This window comes from Drosophila arizonae, chromosome X, assembly GCF_054131065.1.
Source record: "Drosophila arizonae isolate 15081-1271.41 chromosome X, UAZ_ARI_1.0, whole genome shotgun sequence".
Lineage (NCBI taxonomy): Eukaryota > Metazoa > Arthropoda > Insecta > Diptera > Drosophilidae > Drosophila > Drosophila arizonae.
In genome coordinates this window covers 2,609,405-2,628,321 of record NC_142927.1, presented here as the reverse complement: position 1 = coordinate 2,628,321, position 18,917 = coordinate 2,609,405, and the positions used below count along the sequence as shown (strand labels likewise).

Below are 18,917 nucleotides of genomic sequence, written 5' to 3'. Positions count from 1 at the left end.
TCAGCGTTTAGTTCTGCTGTTCATACGGTAGATGCTCATTTGAACCAGTTCAGTTGTTGAGAATGCATGCCAAATGAACCGAGCAATTAATTAATCTTCGTTGAGCTACTAAACTAATTGAACTAGTACATAGTGAACCAGGGAACTGATTCAGTGAAGAATAAACTAAAGAGCAAGCTCATTCTATTCATTAACTTGAATATAATATAGGGTGACCATCCGTCCTGGAATTCCGGGACATGTCCCGCTTTTGGAGGTAATGTCCCGACCTGACACGAAATTGTCCCCTGTTTTGGTATTGACAGTCCCGGAATGGACTCCGGTCCAGATGGTCACCCTAATATAATACTCAATTCGAATTGTTCAATTGCTTAACTGTTCATAAAGAAAACTTATTTGTTCATTTGAACTAGAATAATGAACTCTACTAAGTCTTGACTTAGGTTAAAGTGATTTAAAGTGTATAGTATAAGTCAGGGGTAGCACAGATTGAGCTTCCTCTCTCTCTAGGCAAAGTCCGGCGGGGGCTCTTCAGATCTACACATAACTCAATTTTGTAAGAGTTCTCATGATGTTTGTATACGCCCATATAAATATATAGTTTAAAGAGTTTTTGCTTTGTTATCGATTCAAGTTATCGATTTCCACTTTATACTGCTGACGTCGATATATGTATACTCCCATGAAAAGCCACACGATTTGAGTTTACCTTTAGAGGTGCGAGTTCAACTAATAGCCATTTCATATTTATGCCATTGGCCATTCGAGCTGACCTCAACTGGTAAGACCTTTAAGACCTGGCTCAAAAGTTGAAAAACGAAAGTTAATGAAAGTTGGGCCAAGTTAAAGTTCGTGAAACTTGAAGCCAAATGACGTGCAAATAATTTGCCAACTTTGGCAATTTGGTTGGGGCTGGAGGCAAGATATATGCGGGACAGGTGAAAGAGAGGGGCGAGCATCTGGACTGAGAGGGAACTGAGCGGGGGGTGGGGGGGTCTACAGCCGCTGGCAAATGAAACATTTGGCACGCAATTGCGTGCCTGTCAGCTACTGCAATGGGCGCCACCTAGCGGCGTGTCAGTTAGCATACATGTTTATATACACAGACTCACACACGCACACATATGCACCTGTCTAAGCTACACTTTAGTTTTCGTTATTGATATGGCAGTTGCACGCACTGCGAAACGCTTCACGCATTTCCCTCGCTCTCTGCTCTTCTACTCTAGCTATCTCCCTCTTTCAGTCTATGCATCTCTCTCTCTCTCTCTCTTTTCGTATTTAGTTTGCTGTGAGTCATAGACGCTGGGCATCGTTTTCATTAAAATTTTAATAGCATTGTTAGCAAATTTCTCCGGGTCTGTGCGAGCTTTTCGGCTGCGGCTTTTTGGCTTCATTGTCTGGCTGACTGGCAACACATGACACGTAATATCCATAACTTTCCTTATATAATCCTCTATGTATATTAAAAACTAAAGCAGATTGCTACACACCAGCCTCGACCAGACAGGCATTGCGAAATTGTTGCTGTATGCGCATATGAAGGGCATGAAAGAGCTTTTGCAAATATTGAAAAGGACATTATAAGATGGAGAGAGAGAGAGAGAGAGAGGTGATCAAAGTTATTTACGAGCTTGTAGTAATTAAGTGGTAAATCCGTTCTCAAAAAGCACATCTTTCAATTCAATTCATTCTTAAGGGACCTTTATAACGTTTCTATTAAGCTCATAAAAGCTTGATTAAGTGATACACAGCTCGTAAGTAAAGCTTTAAAGCTGCGACTTCATAAAAGCTGCACACATATATATATTCTACATGAATATGAAACGGATATATGCTGAATTGAACTGAGAGGAGAAAATTATAAAATTTGAAGTAAAAGCTCAAAGCTTAAATTGGCTGGGAAACTAGCCCTGTTAATCCAACTACTCAATCTAAGTTTATATTAAAGCTTAACAGCTTTATTTGGAAGCAATCGTTAAAAGATCAAGTCTCAAAAAGATCTGCAAGCTTTACTGCAGTCTTAAAGCTTTGAGCTTACTTATTTAGCTTTTGCAATGGAAACTTCAGATATTTAAAAGCTTTTATATGGAAGCTACAACTTTAGGACCAAGCTTTTACGCCTAATGAAGGCAAGCCAATCGAACTATTGCGCTTAAGCTTGATCGCATGCAAACGCTTTCTAGTGCTCAACTTTTGACAGAAACAAATCAAACTAATCAAGCTGATTTACTTATTTTTATAATTATTTGAAAGCTCTGCTACCACATGCCAACTTTCGCATAAACTTTGGGCACTAAAGTACAAAACCCATATAAAATCTGAAATCCAATATTGTTTACGACTTGCGTAAAGGTCGATCGCTCCGTACATCCAATAAGTGGGCACATATGCTATAAAACGAAGGAAAGAAAATGAATGCATATTGACAAATCAAGCCGCGGCTGGAGTTGACTGCGAATGCGACGGCGACGGCAACGGCGACGGCGACTGCGACGGCGACTGCAAATGCGCCTTTGGGCAGGGTAAAACGCAAACAAGAAATTCCAATAAACTAATTTGCACACGAAAGCGAAAAGCAGCCAGGACAGACAGATGGATACTGGGGAGCTGGAATCCTCCTCACTGCCAGCTGGCAAAGGAACAACGAATGGATGGAACCCAGGATGGATCCACTACGAATGCGACTGCGAATGCTGTCGGAATATTTGTGTATGAATTTTAAGCAGCTTGTGGAGAAAAAACGAGACCCCTTAAAGGTCTCGAACACTAGGTGCTCGACTAGGAAATACCCTCACATCCTGTGAAAATATATTTGGATTGAACAGAGCTAAAGGAAAGGTATTCAAAAAGGTGAAATACTCGATGCCATATATACTTGAGATGATAGATACCAGATGAGACATAGATAACAGCTCTTATATATGCTCCAAAATGTCGATTTAGTTATCGATTGCCTGAAGCAAATTTAATCTGCTATTGAGGAACGTTCCTACAACATTCCAGTCTTTAGCCCCTCTAGCAATATAGATCGAGATCTGAGTATCTTATGTCCGTGTTGTAGTGGGACAATAAGAATTAGAGGGAATACTTCATAGTAAGATCTGTTGATCTGTTAGTTCGTCCTTTCAACCTATCTTCTTTCTAACCGATTGTCCCCATGACTGTCCTTCCCTCTCGCTATCTGTCTATTTGTTCGAATGATGTTAGAGACAACTGGACAGCTGGATGGACTAAGAGGAAAAAAGGCGGATGAAGCATCCGAAGGTCAGATAGATTTACAAAAGGCAACAGTCCTATGGAGAGACAAATAGAGCAAGAAGCAAATGGGCCGATGGATAGACAGTCTAACAAGTCTAGATCGTCTCGATTTTGCCTTATGGCTTCACGACTTCAGTCGCTCCTACTTCCCAGTTCTACCCGCTACATACACCCTGAGAAAACCAATATACCCAAAATTTCCATATTCAATGAATGCATGTATAAAAAGAAACCCAATAAAAGGGATAAAATTGAAAACGGCGCCCAGGACATAACACACGAGCACCACTAAAGCCGGAACGAACGGGGAGTGGGGAGAGGGGGGAGGGGAGAGGGGGGAAGGAGAGGGGGGGTGGCAGCGACAGCTGTAATTGTAACTGCTCTCGTGAAATATTTACAAAGTGCTCGATGAAAACTCCCCATCCGACGCTATATTATGCTTTTGGTATAATAAATTAGCATCGCGTATCGTATTATTGACTGGATTTTGAATAATAACACACAAAGGACTGAAGGTGCCGAGAAACCGGGCTCGCAAATGAGATGGTAACCCAAGAGCTGGTGCGACCAGAGCACAAAGAAAGCTCAGCGCCATGTAATAAGCGCATTCACAATTCCGCAAATGGTCTTTGCCACGCCCCCAAATCAGGCCATACACCAGGGTTGGGGCACTGGCGGTGTGGGTGCATGTGTGGCTGGGTGGCTGTTTCACACAACTCAGCACAATTGCGCACATAAATTTAATGCGCCAAATAATACGCAAGACAAGTGAAACGCATATTTAAGTCGACTCGAGCACATCTCTCTTCCTACTCATGCACACTCACTATCTGTCTCTCTCTCTCTCTCACTCCCGCTTTAGCTATTGTGCAGAAGCATCGAGTGCACAGTGGCAGCTGCACTGCAATAGAACTGTGAAAAGGCAAAGCTTTTGCGCTTTGAACTAAAACAAGAAAAATCAGGCAAGAAAACTTTTTAATTTTATGCACTTACAATGCCGAGTATACAAAGTAAGGTTATATTTTGAAAGCTTTAATTTAAAGCTTAGCTTAAAGAAACAATAGATCTTCTTACTTCTTTTAAGCTAGAATGTTAAAACAAAGCTATGTTTTATTTTTAACAGCTTTAAAGCTTTGACTGAGTGAAAGTTTATTATAAGCTAAGAAGCAAGGCACACTCTTAATAATCAACTAATGAATTAAAATAGACAACATGAAAACACCCGCTAAGAGCTTTCAAAAGCTTTTACAATCACTAGCTGAAAATGAAAAATGTATACATTATAATGTGAGCAGCATTTTCACTATATGACTCTAAAAGATGATAAAGCTTAAAGCTCATGGTTTGAGCCACCTAAACATAATACACTAGATATTGAATAATCTGACACCGCTAAAAAGCTTTAATCGCTTCGAATCGCTCATAAAAAAATTGCAACAAATATACTCACTGAAGAATTTGTAAATCTTACTAAAGATCTCAACTGCATTTAAATCTTTTCAAATTTAATCTTTGGCTCTTCTTTGAAAAGCTCATTAATTCATTAATAATCAATTCCTTCAATTCTTAGCGACTTTGCGCCACTGTGCGCACAGTGAAACTTAAAACTTGCAAAACTTTTGACTATTTCCAGCGCCCTCACAAAGCGAAAAGTGAGTATATAGGTTTCTGTCCTTGAGACTAGAAATTTCGAATATAAACTCCCATTGAGCCCCGATGTGGTAAATAAGGCTCAACTCTATAGAGCTGTATAAAATTTAGTATAAATATTTTAAATATATTGTTTCTTTTGTAAGCGAACGTGTATTATGGAGTCTATAATACCCGACTACAATGCCTTCACTTGTTTTGTTTTTCAGCGTTGACGTTGTATAAATGTATATATTTTGTATGCTTGCTTTTTTAACAACTTGAGATTTGCACAGAGGACACACACACACACTCACGCATACATATGTAACTGTACACACTCATTTGAATGTATTACAACAAGTTGGACGTACAAAATTCCAGCACAAAAGGACGTAGCTACGATGTTGCCGACATGAATTATTTAGAACGCCAGGCGAAATGACAGCGATGCAGGGAACGGAACGGAGCTAAGGTCTCGAGGAGTGGGATGAGGCATGAGGCAGCTGGAATGAGGTTACACAGAACACACACGCACACACATAGACACACAGATGGGTGTATGTGTGGTGACTGAGCGAAAGGTTTGATTAAATTTGTAGCCACTTGTAGCGAGTCATCACTGTAAGAGTGGAAGGAGCTAGAGGTAGAGGCAGTGGTAGAGGCAGAGTGAGAGAGAGAGAGGGAATACGGTGCTAGACACTTGGAAGGCAACTTTTGGCAAGGCGTCGGAAATTAACTCGTTTTTATGGCGCATTACATTTAACTAGGTCTAAACTGGAGCTGCTGATGAGGGGGGTGCTCTCGGGGTGCTACGGGCAGAGTTGATTAGCGCCCAAGTTAAATAATTTCAGAGATAGCAGATAGGTCAGAGCTCGACATCATATCTCAGCTCAGTTTATTCCACTGACAGCACAATTTCTACTTATGACCCAACAACAATCATTCACACAACAATTGAGGGTGGCTTTCAGTGATGCCTGATGGACAGGAGACGGATACGGAGGAGGCGTGGCACACGTAACGCAATCAACAATTGTTGCATGAATAAGCAGCCAAGCGCTTGGCTGGCAGAGCCCAAGCGTTGGCCCCGTTGTTTGGGGCATTTGGAGCTAATGATTGCCAGCGCACAGATCACTGAGCAATTTCTGTGGCAAAGAGTGGAGCGCGCGCGTGGGAGTCGCTGCTCAAAATTGTGCCATCAAAATTAATGGATGGGATGGATGGTGCCACACGGCAGGAGGCGGGGGCGCCTCTGGGAAGCACAGCAGCAGACGGGGCGCTGATAGCGCGCATTAGATGATGATGGAAATTAGAGGAGCACAATAGACGGCTGACGAGACCGAGAGACCCAGAGACCGACGGCAGTCGGAAATTGAATCGCCGCGATGGCAGCGTGCGGAAAACGCCAAGAAAAACCTGAGCAAAATCAATTAGACCAAAGAAAAGTGCCGGCCTCTACCAGAGAACTATTTATGCACCATAAACTGGAGATGAAGGTAAAGCAGCTCCGCTCACACTCAGCTCAACTCTACTCGAGGGTGTACGGCATGTGGAGTAAGGCGTAAGGCATGTAACCTCAAATCAATTGCCCAATCATTGAGCTGCATTCCCATGCTAAGGATTATATCCTAGTTTAAATTAGCTATTGCTAAGTCATAAATTTAAGTTCAAGTTAAGAAGGGGCTAAGGAGCAGATGACCAGAGCGAGGGAAAGAGACACAAAGAGGAATATTGAGATGGAAAAACGATAAATAGAGATATCTCTTCTTAGCTGTCTTTCTCTGCAAATGCTCTCTCTCTCTCTCGCTCTCTCCCACCGCATATGCATTTGTCTCTCCTTTCGATTCTCTCTCTCTCTCTCTCTCTATATCTCTGGCTCTCTGGGTTTCTCTCATAGCATAACTCAAAAATAGTTCTACTTCTCTAGTGAAATCATTATCTTTCTTTTCACTCTCTCCTTCTCTCTCTTTCTCTATCTCTCTCTCTCGCTCCCCTCCTCCCTATCTGTCTCTCTCTCTCTCCCTATCTCTATCTCTCTGCCTATTTCTCTCTCTCGTTCTCTCTTTCCCTCTCTCTCTCTCTCTCTCTCTCTCTCTCTGCTCTTCTCTCTCCTTCTCGTTCTCTCTGCCTATTTCTCTCTGTCCCCCTCTTTTTCTCACTCTCTCTACTCTCCGCTCTACTCTCTCCTTCTCTCATTCTCTCTCTCCCCCTCTCTCTCTCTCTAATACTCTCTCTCCCTCTCGTTCTCTCCCTCTCTCTCTCTCCGTCTCCCTCTCTCCCTCTCCCTCTCCCTCTCCCTCTCTCTCTCTCTCTCTCTCTCTCTCTCTCTCTCTCTTATAGTATACTTCAAAAGGAGTTCATTTCCCTACCGAAACCATTGTGATATCAAGGAAACCTGAAGATAGGCAGCAGGAAAAGCTCATCCTAAAAACACTTTCTCCCCCGAAATGCGAGGAAAACACTTCTTTAGCGACAAATTCGAACTTCATCTTTTGTTTATTTTAAAAGGAAATCCAATTTGAATATCCACAAAGAGTCAATTGCGAATCGAAGCCCTTTCCACAAAGAAATGGAAACAGTATGAAAACGAAATTTGCAATAAATTGGATGCAATTCTGCTAAAAACTCTATTGAAATTGAAACAGTTGCAATTCCATTTGAAATAATTGCATTTCGACCCCAAATGGGCGTTGGGGCAAAACAAAGGCTGGACCCAAGCTACGGCTCCCGATTTCTAATTCGCAAAAGGCAAAATCCCCACAAAACTTTATTATAATAAACAATTTACGAGGCAAAAGGCAGCTTAAGTTGCGCAACTTGCAGCAACAACAATGGGGGAGGGAAACAAAGCTGCTCTAAATCGGGTATACACGACTAGCGAATACCCATACAGAGAGCTGGTGAATACTTTGTAGCTTAAGGTTATTCATATTTCTGTTCTTATCGGACACGAGCTGAACAGGATTTGAAGTGCTCTATGTTTCACGTACTATATGTTTCGAAATGCTTAAGTATGAGTCAAATGTAGAATCATATGTCGAATATATAACTAAAATTTGATATCAATATTGTATTTATCCATTTCCAGAAAAAATAGATTGATTATTTCGAAATAAACTAGATATATGCCTTGCTTCATTGAAATTTTCAGCTCTAGATCAACTCAGCTGTTGCTTCTGATCCCAAACCTATATGGATATTATATATTCCCAGTTACCCCATCTACTTCAACTTTCCGTCAATTTCAACAGAATGAATATACCCCATTTATGCACACTTTCAGAAATGGGGAAAAGGTAAAAGCCAAACAGCAGCGAGCTAAGGGCGAGTCCACAGTGAGCCACAGCAGGAGGTAAATATGGCTTGGGCCCAGGCTTGGCTCTGGTTGATTGAATAACTTCTGTGTGTGTCTCTTTCAAATGCAATTGCATTCTTCGCCAACTTGGAGGCATACAAAACATACATACATACATGTATCAATGATAAATGGAGATTGTGACTTAGTTGCGAAAAGTTATTCATTGATAAGGGCAATAGAAGAGGTAAAACAGATTAGTAAAAAGTGAAACTTTAGGAAATAGAATGGGAGCTTAAGAAAATTTAATGTAAATGAATCGTAAATTTAAAAAGTGAAACTTTAGGAAATAGAATGAGAGCTTAAGAAAATTTAATGTAAATAAATCATAAATGTCCGAAAAGCTGTCCCAGATTAAATTTGATTTTGAAAGAATACATTCCTTAGAAATATAAATAAACATCTTGAATTCTGACTAGCTGAACTCCAAGTGGTTTATGCTATATAGAGCTTATTCAAAACACAATCAACTTCATTTTACAATCAATTCATTTCGATTCATTTATTGTATATATTGGTTTATTGACCCAATATTACTGTTCTTTTCCACCTATCCGTCCATCTACAGACTTACTAGAGTTCTAAAATTTCGAATATGTTGTATACTCGTTGACAACTCAGGATCAAAAAGATATAGCGCATATATCTACGGTAAAGCTGCATCTAAATAGTTAGTATTTAATAACCAATTCCCTATTGACGGATAAACTTGTATGAGCAAACATATACGGTCATAGCGCCTTCCGGGTATAACAACGGTCCCTTGAGTGTCGTTATAACCGGATTCTACTGAATGTATATATATATATATATATATTTACAGTAAAATCCGGCTATAGTTCAGACGAAAGTTCAATGTTTTCCCTGGTGCCCAAAAGTTGAAACAGATGGTACCATATCTGATTATAGCAACTTCCGGATATTACGACATTAAATATTGAGTTCATTAAGCGACGCTATAGCTAGAGTCTACTGTGCTTTATATATAATTAGTATAAAAACTCAAAGGCTTAAGCAATGTGGCTATACCACATTGATATTTACTAAATGCAGCTAGATATAGACCCATTATAGCCGCCGTAACTGTCAGCTAACTGATTAAAGCCGACTTTGGGCTAAATGAAAAATGATCTAAGCTAATAAAGACGCGCGTATGACTTGAAAAGAAATCGAAAAGAAATGTACATTTTTCATAGCATACTTTTTGGGGCGGATGCAGGTAAATAGGGGGAGTGGCATTATCGTTTGGTTAGCGAAGCTCGAGTTGGTGCATTTTAGTAACTACTTAAGCTGCCAACGTGGATTCCAATGCCATTTGTCTTGGCCTGGCTGCTGCTGCTGCTGCTGCTGCTCCTCCTATGGCATTTTTACGCTGGCTGAGAAATCAAATTGACAGCGACAGGTGGGCGGGCGTCTCAGGTAAAAGTTGGCAGACACGTCTGCGGCAGGCACTTTGGCATGATTAGTGTCTGGCAGGTCGGACAAGACAGCTGCAGCTCAGGTGAGACAGGTGCTATGTCAACCGTGCGCCGCCGAGCACATAAATCTAAGCGCAGATGAAGCTGCTAATGTGACGCAGCCGCGCTGGATCAGAAACTTGTGAACTCTGCCAGCTTGCGCGCTTCCCACCTGTAATTGAAGGGGAAGCAACAATTTTGTTGCTTTATTTATTTATGGCACGAAAAATGTCTTGATGAAGGTGCAAATGTTGCACATGTAGCGGGCAGTCTGGGAGGGTGGCCGGCAGGCGGAGCGTGGCTGTCGGACAGCTGACAGACCTCGTTTGCCACGAGACGAAACACAAGTTTTACAGAGAGCGAAAACCGCAGCACTTCAAACACATTTCGTCTAACAAATGGATGTCTGTCAGTCGAGTCGAGTCGAGTCGAGGCCGAGCCCGGGCCCTGGGATTAGGGAGTAGCCAGCAGGGCTGTCAATACGGGCCAGCGTCTGTCTGTCAGTCTGTCTGACCGTCTGCCACTGCAGCGAATCGCTTAAAAATTTGATGAGATTAGCACGGAGCAAGCCGCATTCAGTGGGTCTTGGTGGCTCTAAGTGGGTCTAAGTGGGTCTAAGGGAAACTGCCGACTTGCTTGAGTTTTTATTGACACTGCCAGGTTTTTGATTTTCCTTATGGAACTGTTTTCCGCTTTTCATTTTTTCCCACCAAGTATCCGCATTCGCGGACGAACATTATCGATAGAGAAAGCAATCTTCAATATGGACCAGAATCGTATTCCTTTTTATCTCTCCCTTCTCATCACCTGACTCTGCTAACTGCCTCTCTATATATGCTTATCTCTCTTTAGCTCATCTTATCTCTCTCTCTCTGCTTTCCTTTTTCTCTCTCTCTCTCTCTCTCTCTTTCACTTCACTTTCTCTCAGCTATTTCCTTATAGCAGCCTTCACTCAGAAAGCAAGGGAGCGGAGCCTCTCTTTTCTCTCTCTCTCTCTCTCTCTTTTCTCTCTCTCATCTTCGTTTCTTCACTACTATCTCTATCGTTTTCTTTCTGTCTTTTCTCCATTCCTCTGATTCTGCCTGTCTACGTCTTTCACTTTGTGCAACCATTCTCCAGCAATGCTCTCTTTCCTCTTCGTTCCATTTTGTCTATCTTTTTCAGTTTTCTTCTCTCTCTCTCTCTTTTCTGTCTCTCTCTCTCTCTCATTTTCTCTCTCTCTTTAACTCTATATCTTTTCCCACATAGCTCTATCTCTCGTTCTCTAACTATAACTCTCTGCCTCTTTTTCCACTTCAGAGTCTCTCTCTCGCCCCTACCTCCCGCCCCTCTTCTCTACTCACTAAAGTCATTGCCCAAAAACGTATTTAACTTGATTATCAGCTGTGGCACATCGCACACCCTATTTACCTATCTCGTCCCACCCTCCCCCTCCCAGTTGCCCTATTCCGACTGACAGACACCTTCAGCCAAATGGCCGCCAGGATCTCGCAGGACTTGAGGGGCAAAATCAAATTCGACGCTCAATTAAAATTCAATTTGTTGCGCGCCATTAATTAGATTCCCATCCCTCCGGCCGAAACTTTCGGCTGAACAAGTTTCAGCAGACAGCGCCACCTGTGACAGATGCCTCCTTCCGCACGGAGCCGCAGTCAGAGCCAGGCAGGCCCCCAGGCCCCCAGACTCCCCCAAGTCTCTCAACATAATGCAATTTTTCTTGGAGCTGCTTCATTGAACTGCAGCTGGCCAACTGTGCGGGGGGAGGAGAGCTCTCTAATTAGAGATGAGGCTGGGCGGGGCCTCAGGGTTGGGTCAGCTCTTCGACACTTCAATTAGTTGTAATCTATGCGCATAAAATTGCCAGCTAGATGGATGGCTCGCAGCGGCAGCATGCAACATGTGGCAAGGTAAGTCCAACAAATACGCATAAATTACGCCCAGCGGGAGATTTGGTCTGTTCCGCTTTCGCTTTCGCTTTCGCAATCGCATTCGCTTTCTGTTTCTCTTTCTCATTTTGTTGTTGTTCGATTTTATGTTGTCGTTCTCCAATTGTTTAGACCGGACTAGTTCATTGGCCTCTTGCACACAACTGTACTCACCTGCTTCTGCAACGTGTTGGAGAGCTCCTCGAGGCACTCCTTGCGCTCGAAGCGCTCAAACTTGAAGCTGTTCGAGCGATAGAGCTCATTGTCCTCACGTCGACGATTGCGGCACAGCCGTCGTGTTATTATATTTCCACTTCCACTCAAGCGAGGCCTAGCCAAAATGGAATAGAATAGAGCAGCGATAAGTTTGATTGAGAGGTCATCGGTTATTGTTATCAAAACTCAAAGGGTTAACCGCAAGAGCCCATCGTTTCCTCATCTATTGTGCGTGAACTTTTGTCGAGCTTCGAGTAGTTTTCATTATCGAACGATATATTTTTTTAAGTTTAACAATTCCAATGTTTTATTGAGCGACACTAAACTCAAATGTTGTTTGAAGACCTGAAAAAGCTTTTCGTTCCTGCGCCCTTTCATCTTTGCTAGGTTTATGTGACCGTCCGTCTATCACTCCGACCGGCTTCCCAAGTCTTACCTAACCTCCGTTTGTCTTTCCATCCGTTCGTCCTTTTGTCAATTTGCATTTTAACATTTTGCAAACTTGAATCTGTTTCTAATTCGTTTTTGAGGTATTCCTGTTTGAACCTGAATTCCTGCTCCGGCTTCATACAACTTAGAAACAATAAAATAAATTTGAATGGAACTAGAATTTCTTCAGCCTCAAATACTATCATCATTCATACATTCAATTACATTGAACTAGTTCGCTTTCAACTATAATTTGTAAGTTTTGTAACATATCGTTGCTTGGGCTATTGATCAAATGAGGTTGCTAAATAGATCTAGTTCATTAACAACTCAAACAATAAATCTTCCAAAACTTTTCTTCTCTGAACTAGCTCTTTTTTTTAAATAACTCTAAACTCTAACTGAGCAATCTTTCTTTAACCTAGTGCTCTACAGTGAACTAGTTTTCTGTATCGAACTCACTCTTAAGCTAAATGGAACTAGTTTTTTTCGAGAGATGACTTTTACTCAAGAGAACCCAGCTTTACCTATAATAATATATATAATATTATATCATAATTTTAAGCAGCTTCGATTCCTTAGCCCAATTTTCTTTTGGGTACTGGTTCCATTTCAAGTTGAACTTGTGCCTACTTCTGTTGCATTTCTTGACATAAGTAAGTCACTAGGAATGCCTGCAAAGCGACTGTAGCCTCAATATCCACCTCTGCACCTCTCTTACACCTTGCACCGTATTTAATTATCGTATACCCAAAGTTTTTAGCTTTGAGCTAGTTTGTTTATTTTTCCTTCGAGAAGGAGGCGAAGGTAGTTAGGTAGTTAGTCCCTGTGTCACACCATTAACTCTGTTGCTATAGCTGTTGCTTGTCAGCAGAGGCATGAAGCAGCCCCCAGCCGCTACCTCCTACCTCCTGCGACTTTCAGTTTTGGCCAAAAAAAAAAAAGGCTTTTGGGGCTAACAGCAGCTGGCAAAGAAGCTCGTTAGGCCGGGCGCTTCATTAAAATTTGACACATTTGGGACGGAGGCCGTGTTGAAAACGAAAAACAAAAATATATAGAAATGAGTTGCAGGTGGAGCTGGAAGTGGAGGTTGAGTTAGAGGTGGAGGTGGAGGTGGAGCTGGAGCTGGAGGTGGCTCGTCGACCTGCTGTTGGGTTAAAGCCGCAGCATTTAAAGTTGGCTAACACGGGAAATGTCGTCGACCCAGTTTTTCACTTGCATTTGGGTTCATTCAACGAAATGACCCCGCCCACCTACATCCTGCCCCTGGCCCCGGCCCCTCGCAGCCACAACCTCACCCCTCGCAACACTTCAATGAAGCCAACTAACCGACTGTGCGACTCACTCGACTCCAGACTGGGCAAACTCGAGCAAGCAATAATGATCGACTAGGAGTTACTCCCTGACCGAAAAAAAAAACTATTTGCATTACGCTTTACTCAGCTGTCGTACAGATGATAGACCTACGGTTACCCTGTGGCTAGCTGTGCATTGAAATGGATGACAAGCAAAGCCAACTATAACCAAGTCATGTTGAGAATGCTTTCCTATACTTGAGCCCAGCTTGAGTAAAGCTCAGAGTCGTATAAATAGACATGCAGTTCCATCTAGGTAGGAAATGAGCAGGACATTCTTATTCCCAGTTGAGTCCATAGCGCGCTATAAGCTTACCTCATTAATCACTCATTTCATTCTTACAAAAATTGATTTTATGATAGTGATGTCTATCGATAACTTATCTATATTCGAATAATACAGCAAAAGCATCTAAAAGCTTTCAACAAATGTGCTTAAAGCACTCTAAAAGGGTAAGCATTTAAGCTAAGCTCTTTAAGTGTCAGAGGTCAACTAATAAAGTTGATTAACAATCGATAAATTTTAATCTATAAAAGAATCAAAATTCTCTTTAGTTGCATATACTACTGATATTTGATAGAAATAAACCTGAAAGTTAACAACTGCTATCATAAGGCATATCAGTAATCTTGCAAATTTATCGATAATTGTTAAAACTTGAAATGGACCCCAACGGAAAGTACCTTAAGCACGCAGTTAATTCATATATTTATATATATGATGCCTGTCTAGTCAAAATAAACTAAGTTATGTGATTGGGAAAATACCAGGAATTAGAAATGTATGATCGATATTAATCGATAAATGAGAAAATTGTTTTAGAACTGTACTCAACTAAAGGTTTCATATCCTTAGTTCAATATACCTCACTCTAGCATACCCCATGTACTCATTTGGTTTAATGTACAGGGTATAACAAAGAGCTTAAAAACTCAGCGACGCCCAACAAAAGCCACAAACCACTGGAAAAGGCTCAAGTGTTGGCAGCGCAGTTGTTGCCCACTTGCAGCTTACAACTTGCAACTGGCAACTGGCAACTAGCAACTGGCAACTGGCAAGTTGCAACTTCATGGCAAATGGGAAACATTTTGGGGCACGGCGTAAACTCACCCGCAGGGCTTGCAGTGCGTCATGTGCAGATCCCAGTTAAGGTGAAAGTTGAACATGCGCAGCTTAGCGACCGCCCGCTGCCTCAGCGAGATGTCCGGCGGCGTTGCAGCAGCAGCTGTGTGTGCTCCTGCTCCTGCTCCTCCGCCAGCTCCTGCTCCTCCTCCTGCTGCTGCTGCTGCACCGCCAGCTGCCGCGGCATTGGCCAGCACCGGCGCACGCTGTGCATTTGGATACATCATGACGGTGCCACTGGGCGCTGAGCTGGCGAACAGGCGCTGCGATGTGGAGACTGTGCCAAGTCCGTGGCCATGGCGATAGTGTTGATGCTGATGCTGGTGCGGGTGCTCCTTCAGCGTGTAGAAGCCGCCCGAGGAACTGCAACAAGCGAATACACAGTTTAACCTCATGCTAAAGTGCATGTTAAAGTTAAGACTAAAAATTGAATGACCAGTTCTAAGCAAGCAATACGGATTTGGAACTATCTGAAACTATCGCAAGGTGATAAACCAATTTGTAGTTCATAGTAAATCTCATGCTAAAGTTAAAGTTAATTGTAGTGGCAAGCTATGGTTCAAGTCAAATATTTTTAATTTGGAGCTGGAAACTATCGTAGGGCTATAAAATAAGTTATAGCTTATGGTGGAGCTCATGTCAAAGTTCAGGTTAAAGCTAAGACTAAAATGCTAATTAGTATAAGGATTTTAATAGAGAAGCTAGGAAATCTATAATATATATAGTAGATAAAGTATTAAAAAAGCTTTAAGGTACTATAGAAAAAGTATTTACTAGCCAAAGTTTTTTTATGCCTCTAGTTAGACTCTCTCTTATATCCCTTAGAGTCTCTAATTACTGAATTGCACTCAAGAAAACGCATTTTCGATGGATTAGATATCCCGCAAGATCAAGTTAGATAGTCCTACAAAACATCTGATAGCGTTAATCCCTCTCTCTATTATTACACTGAAAATAGTTTGACCACACTGCCCCAGCTTCCCCTCTTCCTATTACACTATTTCCAATCTCTATAATCCACTGGCAAATTCAGGTAAAGATTGTCTGCCTGAGTTCCTGTTTGATGGGTTGATTGACTGATTGAGCACTTGCCAAGCTAATTAAGCGATTGCTTGTCTATCTGATTGATAACTATTTAGATTGATTGATGTACCAACTCTATGAATGTTTGATTGAGTGGTTTAGGTGGGAGTGACAATTCACTTCAGTGTCTAAGCGATACATTGACTGATCACTTGATTGATTGCTTGACCAACTAAAGGCTATGGCAAATAGTATTAAATACTCCAGCACATAATCCTACATAGATCGTAAAATAATCAGAATGGTTCGCTTGGAGTAGTGCTGTTCAATTGAGCTTTACTTACGACATGTTATCACCGCCAGCATCGCCCACGCAGCTGGTAACACTGGCCATGCCGCCGCTGCGTCGCGGTCGGCTCTTGCGTCGACGTCGACGCCGGCGCTCCGATGAGGCGGTGCGCGTTTGCAAAACGTGCTGGCTAAGCGATTTGTGACAGTTCGATGGCGGCTGGCCGCTGCTGGCCAAACGGCGTCCGGTCGCATTGCTGCCGCCGGCAGCGCTGCCCACGCCGACGCCAACGCCGGGCAGACCTTGAACAGCGACCACGAGCTGCGCATCACCAAAGCCGCCCGCAGAGCTGATGGTGTCACTCGAATGTGGCGTTATAATGCCGGCAGCTGCGCCGGCAGCGCCGGTAGCGGCGCCAGCAGCCGCGTTGGCCGACTGTGCTGCCTGCGACGGCGTTTGTGATTTGCTGTTGCGCAGGCTGTGATTCACTTTGCGCCACATGCGTTCCATAACGGGATTTCTTGCTGATGTTGTTCTTTCTTTATACTTTTCTTTTGTTATCTATTTTTAGTTGCTTCTTCTAATTCCTAAGCAATTTTTACTAGCTACAAAGGAGTAGGGGATGAATTTGGCGACTCTTCTGTAGTGGAAGTAGTTGTTGTTGTTGTTGCTATCGTTGTTATAGTTGTATTGTTGCGAGGTGGCAGTGTTTTGTTTTGTTTGTTGTTGTATTTTTTTCTTTTCTTGTCAGCTCTGGCGCTGTTTGCTGAGCAGCAGCCGCAACATGCCTGCATAAGCCCACACACTCTCTCTCACGCACACAGGCACAGTGGCACACACACACACACACACACACACACAGGCGCACACAGGCACACACAAAAAGCTACTCAGCAGGAACTATGCATTGTTGTGGTTTATAGTATTAGTTGTTGTTGTTGTTCTCTGTGGATAGCGGAAGCAGAAAACAAAGAGCATGAATTGAGTTTAACCAAACACACACACTCACACACCCACAAGCAGCGCGCTCTGAATGCGCGTGTGTGTGTGTGTGTGAAAACTTTTGTCATGCACTTTTAGGTTAAGCACGCGCTTCACTCCTTTTGTTAACTCGCGCCATTGTTGTTGTTGTCGCTGCTGATGTTCGCATTGCACTTGTGAATGAAAACGAATTGCAGAGAGCAATTGAGCGAGGCACACGCAAACACACGCACACGCACCCACACATAAACAAACTATTTGCATACACATGCACAGCTGTATATTTGTTGTTATTTTCTCTCTTTTTATTTTTCAAAATGGCAAAACTTGTTAAGTCTTCACTCGAAAAAAATACATCTAAATAGCAGCAATCAGCAGCAGTGAAAAGCAACAGCGAGAACTGTAACTGTAAAGATGAGAAACACAGCGAAGACGGCGATGAAGGCGACGACAGCGCGGCAGCGACGATGGCGACAGCGACGACGACGACGACACACATTTTACGTTTTGTGTAATTTTGCGTTAGTAATGAGCGGAGAGCGCAAACACACACGCACACACATGTACAAAAGCAGAGACAAAAACACACACACACACGCAGCCAAACAGTAAAGCAGGAGAGTTTAACGTTGGCGTTGGCAACCAAAGCGCCGCTTTTATTGACGCCAAGCTACTCCTGCTTGTTTTCGTTGTTGTTGCTGCGGCTTACGTTTCTAGATTGTGCTGAAAGTTCTCTATGCGAACAGTGGTCTAGGGCTTCGCAAAATATATTGAAATTAATGAACGGACAGCTTAATTAACCGTATTATGCATACGGTTGAATTTCAACCTATTTTAGAGATAGCTATTAGCCAAAAGTAGCTGATTTTTGGCCAATTGAAATGTTTGACGAAAAATCTAAAAAGAAATAACAAAGTAAATTTAAAGCTAGTCAGAGCATTTAAAATTCAATTTGCTTATAATTTCGAACAAATAAATCCGATGCCCAAAAAAGTATGCTATAAGTAAATTGGCAAAGACAACTTCAAGAGTTTCATTAAGGAGCTACAACCTTGTAAGCCAAAGAAGTGTGTGAAAGAGAAAAGCAATTGTCAGAACAATACACGTTGAATAACAAAATCGTAGTTGCTTTGAGGACTTAACACCACTGTGCCTGCACAAGCAGGAGCTGCCCAACTGAGCGCTCTCTAGCACTCTTACTCTCGCTCTCTCTCTTGCTGCCGTGCGTGGGCGCAAGCCGTTGCCGTTGCCGTTGTCATCGTCGTTGCCGTCGTTGTTGTTGTATCCAGCCACGTCCTGTGTATAACACAAACAATTTGTGCTTGACGCTGCAAGGGAATTCCCGATGAGAGAGCGCACTGGCAAAGTCATCAATTGATACGTTGATGAAAATCTATTTTCAATTATTATTAACACTTTTCATTGTCTGCTTTTGCGAGCACGCACACACGCACACAGTCACCGGAAACGGAAACGTTTGTCAATTTACATTATTTTTATTTATGTTTTTTCTTTCGCTTCGTTATCACAAACAACGAAATTCGCTGCGCTTTTTGTGGCCAGGAGCAGAGGCCTCTGCCCGTTTATTGGCAACGCGCACGCACAAATAAAGCAGACACAGCGAGCGATGCTCAACACTGGCAGCAGCAGCAGCAGCGGCAGCGACAGCGACAGCGGCTGAGGCAGAGCCAGCACCGCATTCCGTTGCTCTCGACTGTTATACTCTCACGCTCGCACTCTCGCTGTCAGTGACGTTCTCTTTGGAAAATGTAAACATTGTCGAAGCCGGGCATTTTAATTAAAAAACAAAAAAACTATAAGACCCACGATATAATTAGCCAAATTTTTGTTGCTGTTGATTATTTTATGCG

At 42.5% G+C, this 18,917-nt stretch overlaps 1 protein-coding gene across 5 annotated transcripts in view; it reads right to left on the bottom strand.

Moving 5' to 3' along the window:
* hwt (SH2 domain-containing adapter heavyweight) overlaps positions 1-18,737 on the bottom strand; it is a 78,538-nt gene extending 59,801 nt beyond the window's left edge. Inside the window, exons 1-4 of one of the 5 annotated variants that reach the window (XM_089475312.1) lie at positions 18,501-18,737; positions 16,121-17,010; positions 14,742-15,116; positions 11,805-11,961 (exon numbers count right to left, since the gene is read on the bottom strand). In XM_089475312.1, coding sequence (XP_089331438.1) covers positions 11,805-11,961; positions 14,742-15,116; positions 16,121-16,575 — 987 coding nt within the window. In that variant the 5' untranslated portion in view covers positions 16,576-17,010; positions 18,501-18,737. The other 4 variants (XM_089475310.1, XM_089475314.1, XM_089475311.1 and 1 more) reach the window with 4 other exon arrangements.
* Positions 18,738-18,917: the final 180 nt, after the last annotated feature.